The 12,565-nt window shown below is 35.9% G+C and overlaps 1 protein-coding gene across 1 annotated transcript in view; it reads right to left on the minus strand.

Moving 5' to 3' along the window:
• Window positions 1-12,565, minus strand: part of CNTLN (centlein) — a 168,932-nt gene that overhangs the window by 126,768 nt on the left and 29,599 nt on the right. The window contains 3 exon segments of the mRNA XM_041485556.1: window positions 5,600-5,733; window positions 12,090-12,121; window positions 12,124-12,268. Of these exon segments, the coding sequence (XP_041341490.1) occupies window positions 5,600-5,733; window positions 12,090-12,121; window positions 12,124-12,268 (311 nt within the window).

Here is a 12,565-nt window from a genome sequence, read left to right on the forward strand (position 1 = left end):
GGGGGGTGGTAAAAATCCTGTGTAAAAGCACAATCTGGGAACAGACAGGCTGGAAAGCACCTAAGCACCTTATCAGAAAATATCCTGGGGATCCTGGTGGACACCTGAATGGCCATCAGATAGCAATGTGGCCTTGTGCCAAATGCCAATGACATCCTGAGCTTTGGAGAGGATACCCCTGCCAGCAGGGCAAGGGAGGTGATACTTCCCCCCTAGTCAGAAGTTTTAAGGCACATCTTGGTGTTGTGTCTGGTTCTGGGCTCCACAGTACAAGAGAAACATGGACATGGTTGGAGAGAGCCAATGAAGGGCCACAAGATGATTTAAGTATTGCAGCATATAGAGCAGCATAGAATACCTAGAGAGGCTAGGAAAGCTGGTCTGCTCAGCCTGGAGAAGGGAAAGTTCAGTGACAACTGAACTATCAACATCTATAAATACCTGATGGCAATCCAGAAAGAAGATGTAGATGGACTCTTGCAAGTGGTGCTCAGTGACAGGAAAAGAGGTAATAAGCACCAATAAAAACCAGATGTAATTCCAGCTGAACATACTAAAAATATTTCTATTCATTGAAAGAGGCCAGACACTGGAAGAGCCTACTCAGAGAGGCTGCAGAGTCTCCATTCTTGGACATACTCAGATTGGACACTGTACTGGGCAGCCTGCTGTAGCTGATACTGCTGGAGCAGAGGGCTGGATCTACTGGAGAAGTGTACTACACCATCTCCAGAGGTGTCTGCCAGTTTCAGCCACTAAGTGATTCTGTGATTCTGTTACTAATTTGCTTGTCCTGTGCTCAGAGTATTCAAAATCAACCTCAAAATATTTATTAACTTACTCTAAGCAGCAAACAATAAACACTCTACCGGACAGACACCTTATCCTGTCACTGCAGCAGGATAAGAATGTCAAGTCCTCAGAAGAATTATTGTCTTGTATGAGCATGTAACAGAAGAAATAACCAAAAATTACTAATTGAATCTAACAAGTATAATGAGTGACATTTAACATATAAGAGACATTATACACACACACACATATATATATATATGATATACAGGCATCTATACATACATACATACAGATACATAAAAATAAATACATCTCCATATGAAATATATTAATTATAAGTAAACATGAACACACATATACATATACAAATATAAGCACATGGTGGTAAAATGTTTCAATATACCTTACACTTTAAAGAAACATAATTTTAGTAAAAACATTGCCATGAGCAACAGTAATTGAAAAAACAACACTGTCAGCTAAGACCCAAACTGCAACACTTAAGTCTACTTTTTTCCAACACCCCAAACTTCCCATACACTAACACGCTATGATACACTGAGAGCTTTTAACCTTTTTAAGAACAAATTCAGCAGACAGTACTGAGAAATAAAAAACACACCTCTCTGTCTCTAACCTCGTATCTTAAGATGAATACAATGGGAAATGAAGAACTTTACAGAAAGTGACCTGCACACTTCAAGCAACAAGAAAGATAAAACTGTTTTTCATAGCACTCCTTTTCTGACATCAAAATAGAAGAGCATTACTAAATTATGTCAGTCCCTGAATTAAGATTGTTGGTACAGTAACCTTAGTAGACTTTGCTTTCAGCTGGATGCTACATGAAGATACCACAAAACACACAGCAGCAAGACTCAAACATTTGACACCTTATCTGACCAGTAACAATATTTAAGTCACTACTATTGCTTAGAGCAGAGACAGCTTTGGTGCTCACAAACATTACCTTCTATCCCTAAAACATAAGATTAAATAAAACCTTTCCATCCTTGCAGGGGCAAGGGGCCTTATATGCTCTGATCAAGGGTTTTAGAGTAACCTGTGGCTTCCCAGAGATGTAAATGAAATTAACAGCTATTGTCATTCCACAAGCTATGGAATGTGCTGTGCTACAAACAGAATTAAAAACCTACACATCACTTCAGGTGATGTTCTCAGCCTTGTTTCACCCCCACAATTCTGGTGAACATACTAGCATTTTGAGCATCTCAGCTGTCCTTGTTACCAAGGGAATAAAACATCATTTGGGGTAATTCGAGAAATCTCTAAGTCCCACTACCTGTAGTTTAAAAATACAACAGAGTGACAGGTCCTACAAATTATGACTTCTCATGGAAATGCCATAAATACTACAAAATGGTTTGCAGCACACAGCAAAGAATAACCTGAAAAATCCAAGAGCAGCAAAACAAGACCTAAGGAAATATCTGACTGCCTCATAATTTACAGCACACAAGTTAATAGTAACTGCATTGGAAGGGGTGGTGGGCTGGGTGGGGGCACACATGGTGGGGGGTAAAAATAGAAACATTATAACAGAAAAAAAAAAGTTGGAAAATCATCAGGGGTAGAGTTGGACTAGATAAGAATCAAAGGAATGAAGTTATGGCCCACATTTCCACTAAAAACATTGGGGCAAGAAATGGAAATTCATTTTAGAATAGATTTTACTATATTTGCAAACAGTTTAATATTTCCTGAATACTTGTGACAGCAAGGCTCAAGCCTCAGCGAGTCAATCAAACCTATCCAGTTTGATGTTCAGTGCTCCACCAGAGCTGTGTCAGACCACAAAGTTCTAGACCCTGGTACTTACCACAATTTTAAAGCAAAAATGACCAAGCTCGATAACATGAAAATGGAAAGGTTACCATGGATTCTAAAGAGATACAGAAAATCTGTACTAAATTCAAACATCAAAAATATAACAAGAAAATGCATGTCACACGTAATTCAGAAGTTTGAAACAAAACCCAGTAAGGTGAAGAGTGCTTTGCAAAAATTAAGCCAAAAAAAGAAAGGTCATGGCTTCTTGAAGACATTCACTATACAGGATGTATCCTGAAAATACTGTTCGGTCACTGGTCCTAGAAAATATATCTTCCACACCTTCAAAGTATGTAGCAGACTTTTACTGGCATATGGCAGTATTTTCAAAACTACCTTGTTATTCTGTAGAACCAGAGTTGCACTGGAGTATTTCTTCAAAGTTTGATGTCTGCTAATTTCCTGAAGAAAACAATTCTCTTGTTGTCTACAGACACATCTACTGTTAAACTAAAAAAATCTCTTGCCAACAGACTGACAGATATGCACAACGTGGGAAGTGGCAAATGCACAAGAAACAGAGTACTAGCCCAGTATGTACATATTCCCTTGAAGACTTCCTTCTGCAACTGAACTTACTACATAGTGTAAAAATTTCAGATAGTATTACCAAGTCATCAGTAGAAGGTGTATTTTTCTGAATCTGCCTATGCTGTATCTGAAAGAAGACACCAAATGAAGGAAGCCAGTTGCCTTTCTTTCCTTCTTATTCTAGAGCTTGTTTCTAATAATTTCAATTGTGTTCCTGCTCTGTTTTCACAGAATGAGAGGGTGAGGAAGGTAGGAAGGCAGTAAACAGTGAGACAGGACACTGGGGAGAACAGACACATTTGCAAGCCAGACTGTCTTTTTCAGCTCTGAAGTTTGAAATTGATGATGGGAAACTGAACTGAAAATGGATTAAAAAAAAACCCAACAATGTTATCATAAATAGGAAAAATTAAATGCTTTAATCATTAAGTCAAGACAGTTGCAAGATTTTGGCCTAGGAAGATGGGAAGATGGAAAGACTTCACTTTCTCCTCAGATTTTTTCCTTTAACTGAGGAATTGCTTTAATTTAAATAAGACTTTGTCTTCTTTTTACAAAGACTTGCTTAATTTTGATGCATTTTTTTAATGAGAAATAACAGAAAAGTAATTTTCTCTACATACTGACATCTCAGAAGGAGAAATTTCAGTATTCTATACTGTGAAAGTACAGAATATTTGCAATTCTTAGTAAGTATTGCTAACTACTAAAACTGTGAATTTTATATAATATAAGCTTAAGCCTTCTTTCTTCATAACAGAAATTTCAACAAGAAATTTGTAGCTGGAGTTCATTGAGAAAGATTAGCAGACAACTAATTACAATGATACTGATCAGACATCCAGATATAGACATGTGAAGCATAACTCACATACTAGTGATATCCAAAAATACTATTACTTATTGCATTACCACTAAGTATCTAGGAAGGAAAACATTACAGCACACAAAACCCCCCATATGACTGATTTACCACATAGTTTCCCATAAATCTAGAGGATTGGTTATATGGAAAAACATATAAGAAGGCTTCACTTTAAAATAGGTGTAGTCTTCATCTCTTTATTACCTCATGTTCAGATCTTATGTTCAAAAATGTCTTTATTTTACTTCCATATTTTAATGAGGTGTTTGTGCTAAATTCTAAGAGGTTGTTCTGCAAAGAATATCAAAGAATTCATTTTGAGAAATTTGAAGTTCAAAGATTTGGCCAACTCAGACTGCAATATCTGAAGCTGAAACCAGCAAGCAGCAACTTTGCAAACTTGATTACCTGACTCTAAAATGCCTTCTTTGCTGTCCCCAGTCCTCACACATATATATTTTTCTGAGAATAACTGCAGGAGATAAATTCTATTAGTCCATTGCTGAATTTCACAAATTCCATTGACTGTCTCTTTCAATACAATCTTCCAATAAGCTTACGCATGTTTATTGACTTTTTAAAACCCAATTGGTATTATTCCTTTTAAACATGAAAATCATTTTTCTTGTAAAGGCATCACCTTTCTTGTAGAGATTTCAACATGACAAGATTTCAAGATGACAATTTAGTTCAGATGCATCAAAAAAAAAAATTTCTTGGTTTTTGTTTAAAAAAAAAAAAAAACTTAGAAATTTACTCCCTAAAGAATTTTTGTGCTTGGAAAGTAAAGAGGAGTATCCATACCAATGATTTCTACTTCCCAACTGCAGCTCACCATTTAAAGAATATTGAAGGGAATATTATTAATCTGACATAGGAATGAAACAATGTGTATGCCCCTGAAAATAAGAAGTAAAACACAGAATTTCCTGACAATTGACATAGAGTTACCAATTATCTTCTGACATTACCTTAATTCTGGGGAATTCAGTAGTCTTTTCAATTCACACAATTCATTCTGTCCTTTAGTTCTTTTCCAAGAACAAATAATGCAGCACTAATCTTACAGATTCAGTGTAAAGAAATAGTGTGTGAGACCTAAGATTAAGCTTAAATCACTGCACTTTAAACCTTTAGCACAGGCCTACGTAGACTTTTGCTGACTTGTCAGATTTTACTCTAATTAAAAAGTTACACTTAGGCTTAAAGCTTTTTCAAGTTTAGGGTGTTCAGCCTCTCTAATTAATGTTCATGTCACTAATCATATTGTTACTTAGTTACTTTCAGTCGAGATTGGTAGTTCTCTGACACAATGCAAATTACAGAAGTATAATTTCTTAAATCTATCATTACTGAAAAACAGGTAAGATATACAAGAGTCAAAATGTATCAGGAAGAGTCTACATAAACTGGCAGACTTCCAAAAGCCTTATGTCTTGTGAACAGAATTCTAAAACCACACTGTTGCACAGAAGTATCTTCAATGCACTATAATGCTTTCCAACTGGAACAACAGCCTTTTTGAGAGGATTCAGACTTAAAGGTATTATGAAATACTTAGCTCCGACCACATCACAATCCTTTTGGAAACGTTCTTCCTGTTTCACATCTACCTGAGACAACAAGTTACTGCATATACTGTGCCAACTTTTAATTTGCTCTCTTGTCTCTGCTAAATCAGTTTCCAAATCCTGCAAAGAAAGTAACTGACATGCATTAAGAAGAAATAATTAAAATCTGATATGCAAGTTATCTATGTATATAGATATATGGATGTGCCCATACATACCTGCATACGTTTATTGAAGTCTAAGCAAATACATATAGGTAGGTATATGTGCATGTATGAAAAATGTGAAATGCCAGGAAAAAAGGTGTATTTCAAACTTTAGGTGGCTACCTTTTCTTTAAGAAATTTTCCTTAACTCAGTTGCTGAATCAAGCCTTTTCAAAACAGTAATTCTCTATTTAACTACTAAACTGATTAAACCTTGTTTTCTATGTAGAAGTTCCTTAAAAAAGCAGCTATGCATTCATTGTTTTAACCTCTCACAAAAATTCACAATATCATGTCTATGAACAAAGAATTATAGCTACAGATTCATTTTTGAGACTGCTTGTTAAATCTGTTCTTATTTTGCACTATTCAGTGCAAGGAATAGCTTCTTCAGGAAAAGAAACAGCATACCAAAAAATTTCTGAAAGTGCTCACTGAAAACAATGCAAACGAGCAAGGGTCTGCCTTTTACCATAAGCCCTACTGTAGAAGTTAGTCAGCAAACTGCAAAGGTCTATCTAGGAAACACAGCAGCAAGGCAGCTTACCCAAAAAAGACTTCAATGTCTACACAAACCTTGCTGGAGTTCCCTAAGAAGAGCACATCAGTCCTCACCAAGCTTTGTATGACTTTTCTCCCCAGAGTTTTTTGAGGCAAGAATAGAAATACAAATATTACAGCAATATCAAGAACAGAATTTCAGATGGTGGCAACAGCCTTAGACCTGCTTTGGTATTTTGCTACTCACAGATGCAATCACTCGTTCTCAGTAAGGCAAGTATTTAATGATTCATTAATAATTTAAAATAAAAGTCTCCTCTTAGAATATCCTGATCCACTACCAAAAGTATATTAGTTTTCCATTTACATACAGACTTAAAGAAATAAGAAAATGTACATTTTTCCCTTTCAGCAATGATGCCTTAAATACTGAGGTTATCAAAATATTTCTATAAGTGAAAAGTGAATAATTAAATTCTAAATAAATTAAATTCCTTAAAATTGCATAAAAATGTCTTACAGGTATTTAGATGTATCAGAAGTTTACTGCAATCAAATTCCTAGAAATTGTATAAAAACTATCATGTCCTGTTAATAACAGTAACATTGATGTATGGAAATAGCAAAATTCTCAAGTGAATGACGTAGCAAATAAATTTGTTTCTTGACAAATATCAGGCTACATACCTGGTATACCCATTCAATGCCAAAGGCTAGGTAGACAAACTTAAAAATTTTTCCTTGAATAATGAAAAAATTCAAAATTAAAGGAATTCATTCCTAATGTGTTCATTATCAACACATACATTTTAAGTGTAAAAAGGTATTTATAACTTGCAGACAAGTAACTGTAGGGTTTCTCCTCAGTATTTTTCTCCTCTGCAGCTAAAGGTATTGAATATGTGAACAAAAATTGTAATAGTTCATATATTCTGTGAATAAATTCTATTTACCTATTTCTAATACCACACTACAGAGTTGCAGGTTTTCCATGGAAGAGATGAAAAAAACCTAACATTACCCATGCTTTAAGTTCCCATCATCCATTGCAGAGTACAATACAAAGAATATGTAACACATTATTTTGTCATAAGTAAAACTTCAGAAGTTATCCAATGGCAGATTTTAAAATTAGGAAAAAAGTATCTTTCAGTACTTCATTTGTGACATATTTAACTTCAGCTTTTGGTTTCAAGTAAGAAATTCATCATCTCAACCTTCTGAACGTATTTTGAAAACTCAAATTTTTTGGAAGCATTACTGAAAGAGTAAAACATGAAAAAAGGGCAAGAAAAAACTTGTTATACAAATACCTTAGATACTGAAATAAGTTCAGCTGAATACTGAAATCTAAAATAGAAAAGCTCAGCTGAATACTGAAACCTAAAATAGAATCATAGAATGGTTTGGGTTTCGGAGGGATCTGAAAGGTCACCTACTTCCAACTTCCTGCCATGGGTAGGGAGCTCTCTCTACTAGGTCAGGCTGCTCGAGGCCTTATCCAACCTGGACTTGAACACTGCAAGGATCTGCCCACTCCCTGGGCAACCTGTTCCAGTGTCTCCTCATCCTCATAGTAATGAATTTCTTCCTAATATCTAACCTAATTTCCCCTCTTACAATTCGTCCTGCTCCTTGTCCTATCACCACAGTTCCTGACAAAGCATCCCACTCTGGTTTTCCTGCAGGCCCTGGTCGGATCCTGGAAAGTTGCTATGAGGTCTCCACACAACTTTCTCCTCCTCACGCTGGACAGCCACAACTTGCTCAACTTGTCTTTTTAGGGAAGGTTGTCCAGTTGCCTCATGGCCCTCCTCCAGACTTGTCCAGGAATACCATGGGAATACCTTATGTTGGGAACACCAGAAATATACAGAGCACTCCTGGTGGGGTCTCACAAGGGCACAGCAGAGGGAGAAAATCACCTCCTTTAACCTGCTGACACATCTCTTTCAATGTAGCCCATTACACAGATTTCTGGGCTGCAGGTGCACATGGCAGGCTCATGTTGAGTTTTTCATCAACATCATATTTTTGACCATGAAATAACCTATAATATCTTACACTCAGTTTCTGAGTATCTGCATTTTTAAGATCATATGGAATTTATCACATTCCCTTCTTGTTGATACAGTAGCCAAAAACGTTAACTGTGTAAACATGCTATGTAAATTTGTGAAAATTTACCTAGCACAAATACTCCTAATCTGGGTTTCTAAATTACAGTTCATTTCAATGGAGTGTTTAAGATTCAAGCTTTTAAAGCCTATTAAAAAAATGCTACTTGAAACAGTCAAAACATCGAATAATTCAGTTATACAAGAGCAAAAATGCATATTTATAAAGGACAAAGTGCAAGACAGCAAGAAAAGGTCAATTTAAAAGAACTTCAAACATGAAAAGCATAAGAAAACCAAGGCTTGAGGAAGTACAGTTATGCCCATTATGGAGTCACTATGAATTAACACCACAGTTTTGCTATTTGTAGCTTCAAACCCTTTGGAAGTCACTTTCAAAGACAGTAGCTTTGTTTTCATATTTTTTCCTATTATATATTACGACAGAAGTGAGAGTAATTTTTCAAGGTCCCATCTCAATAAAACTCTCATTTTTCTTTGGAACTAAAAACCCAGGCTCCTCTTGAGAGAGATGGCTGTTTCTTTGGAAGTTCCAAGCTTCAGACTTCAGAAACTTCAAAAAGTACTGTGCTTACTAGGAATTAACAAAAACAACCAACCAACCCACTAGTAAGCAATTCCACTATCTTTTACTTCACCTCCATTTAAAATCTGCCAGTCTGACATTTTTTCATCTACATACAAAGCCTTTTGTGACTCGAGTTTGAGGGAAAATATATTCATCTTGATACTAAATAATAATTTAGGTAACCTCCACCTAAAGAACAACCAAATAACTCAAATAACTAACTGATTCTTAGATAGGGAAGACAGATAGCTGACTGATGACTTTTTCATTTGTTCACTTTCAAGACATATAGAAAGCTCATATATAAGCTCTGGGAATCACAAAAGAAGCACAAAAAGTTCTCAAGAACTACTTAGGCAGAAAGCAAAGACTTAAGTCAACTTTCTGTACACTATACATTATTTATATGAAGGTACACACAGAAAAGAAAAATAATAAAACACTATTGTCAGCCTTTTAGCCTCCTTATTAGGTATCCTCCTATTAAGCTCTCACACTGATTTCAGCTAATATGACACAACTTTAAAGAAATGTTCTTTAAAAGGACGAACTACCCATAGCATCTTTTCCTTTCTCTCAATTTGAAGAAGTTGAATTTTATATCTGGTTATCGTAGGTTACAATAACAATCAGTCTTCAAAAGTGAGAAGTGTTATTTTTCTTCAATAGAAATGGTTTAAAGACAGAAAAGGAAAAAAGAAAAAAAAAAAAGGTTAACACTTCAGCCTTTTTACAGGTGACCACTTTTCCTAAGAAGCAATCTGTGATTTAGATCACATATTTCTAACATCTAATACACATTTTAGAGGCAATGTTGGGCTAGCATATTTTGATAAGGATTCTTTTTATTCTTTCAGACAGAGGAGACTAACATGGATAACATCTGTATACAACACGTCTTTAAGACTGTTAAATGCCATGTCTATTAATGAAAAACATATGTACATAAAGATGCTGATTCAACTCCCAAATTAAAGGGTGAGAAGCAGCCACGCTCTCAGCGCCCCTGGATGCAGTTAATTTCAGAGAGTTCCAGTGGAAGTGTACCAATCAAGTTCTCTCAGGTATCTTCTAACACATCCAACTCTCAGTACTTCATACTGCAGTCTGTCTCTTGGTACAAACTTTTGGGGACACCTTGGAGAAGACTGAGGCAAAGACAATATTAAGTAGTCTGCTGGATCTATTAACTTTTGCAATTAATTCATCATTCAATTTCAGCAGCAGGTCCCCTTTTCCCTTGTTCACTGATAAAGCAGTTCCAAGAAATTCTGGTTGTATCAGTCGTTATTTGCAACTCTCAACTGCACATACGTTAGCACCACCCTTCAGTGTCTAGACAATAGTTCTGAACTCCCCCTCTACAGCTTTCACTGTTTCCACTTCCTGAATACTGTTTTCCATCTGCAGCCTGCACTAGTGGTGAGATCCGTTTAGCCAAGCTGATCTGTTGAGACATCCACTTTTTCTCCAAAGTGGACCATACTTGGGCTTGGAGAAAGCTGTCTTTAAAGATGTTATAGTTTTTCCTGAGCTCTTTACCCTTCAAAACTGCTTCTCACAGGATTCCACCTACCAGTTCCCTGAACATCTGAAGACTCTGCTTCTTAACTCCAGGGCTGCACAGCACAACTTTCCTTCCATCACTGACTCAAGGTCATGACAACTTCATAGTCATTATAGCCAAGACTGCAAATGATCATTATCTTCTTATCAAGTTCTTCCTAGTCTGTAAACAGCAAATCCAACTATGTGACATCCCTGGCTATCTCAGGAAACACCCATCCCCAGAAGTACTCTCTTTCACACTCTAGACAACAACTTAACCTGCCTTTAAACACCCCTTTGAAATACCAACACTAATTCCCATCCCTACAATCACCCAGCTCTTTCATTCATCAGCATGCCTCATCAGCCAGGAAGACAGAGACAGAGAAGTTATTCTGACTGTGCTAACTGAAAGGATGGGTAACAGATTTTCAACAACTCGTCCAATATTATAAGCACAACATTTGACAACTTAAAAATTATTTTATCAGTTTGGCAGTTAATAGATTTTTCTCACCCAAGAATCAAGGAATCATTTCTTGTCCTAGGAACTCTATAATCCTTTCATCATAACCAGTCTGAAGAAGTCAATCTGCAAGAACTTTACTTCCCATGTTAAAAGATCTGAATTAAGCTCTTTCAAAAGAGCTTCCATCACCACAACAACACAAAAATTGCTAGCATGGGAAAAAAAGGGCATTTCTGGGTGAGGTGTTAATTAGATAGTTATTGCAATGAATGTGCTTCAATAATGTAAAAGAACACAGCATTGCAAGAGTACATTCATCATGCAAACAAAAAGAATCCACCACCTAAATGTGTATATAAGCAGCTGTTGAACTAAGATTAGCCATGTTTGTGGCTCATTTCTTGGAGGAATTTAAAAAACACTAGCCAATTTCCACCAGGAAATGAGAAAAAGTATGGTTTAAATAAAAGAGAAAAGACTCTGTACTATGTATTCAGTTATTTTCTTTTTTGCTTTATCGTAAACTATGAAAAAAACTTTTTAATGTATTATAAGCAATAATAAGACCCCTCACAGAATAGAGACATTTGGAGACTAGGGTGCAATTTATTTGGAACTATATGTTCTTCCAAAACAACAAAGATCAAGGCTACTGCAACAAGATTATAGGTAAGTAAATTACAAATCAAGAAAAAAATTGTGGTAATACTTTTTAATCTTTTATTATTTCAAACACACACACATATGTGTGTGTGTGTATATATATATATATATATATATATTTATATATATATATAAAATCTCAAAGTACAGCATCTTTTATTTTTTAATGATTACATTTTAAGATGACTATTTGAAGTCAGATTCCTGCTTTGCAGCATCAATTTTTAAAAAGCTGTGGGTCTTAAGTGATAGAATGTAAATGAATGCAAGTCCCCACTGGTAGATTTGAATATATAACTTGCTATTTAAAGAAAATAACTTGTAGTGAAATGTCTGGAGAAGTTAATTTCAAATAACATCCACGAGTCTGTTCCACTTCGTACCTTTATTCTGGTATCATTGCCAGATTTTTTTTTTTCCACTGTGCCTCCTGCTTCCTCAGTTTCTCCAGGTCACTTAGCAGGTCAGCACAGCATATATTTAATCCCTTATTTTTCTCCTCCAGGTTTTTTATAACCAGTCTGTTTTGCTCTTCCTTCTTCTGTGCACACTCCTCAGTGTCCTGTAGAACAGTACCACAAGGGCCGATAAACAAAAAAGTGAGAACTAATCAGCAAATATAAACTGTGCAGTTTTACCCTCACAGCAGCTTCTATATTTGATGGCCAAGGTCACCTGTGCACTTTTATTGGCCTCTTTCATGCAGGTGGAAGGGTCATATTTTTTAGCTGGATGACAGCTTTGATGAGTACACATTTGCAAAGAGCCCATTAATTGATCAAGCTGCCTTTGATGCTGTCCCCAGCTATTTTTGAGACCCACACAGACATATCCTCCCAGACCTCAGCTTTATCAATTA

Source organism: Pyrgilauda ruficollis, unplaced genomic scaffold, assembly GCF_017590135.1.
Source record: "Pyrgilauda ruficollis isolate IOZ18807 unplaced genomic scaffold, ASM1759013v1 scaffold71, whole genome shotgun sequence".
In the NCBI taxonomy this organism is placed as follows: Eukaryota; Metazoa; Chordata; class Aves; order Passeriformes; family Passeridae; genus Pyrgilauda; species Pyrgilauda ruficollis.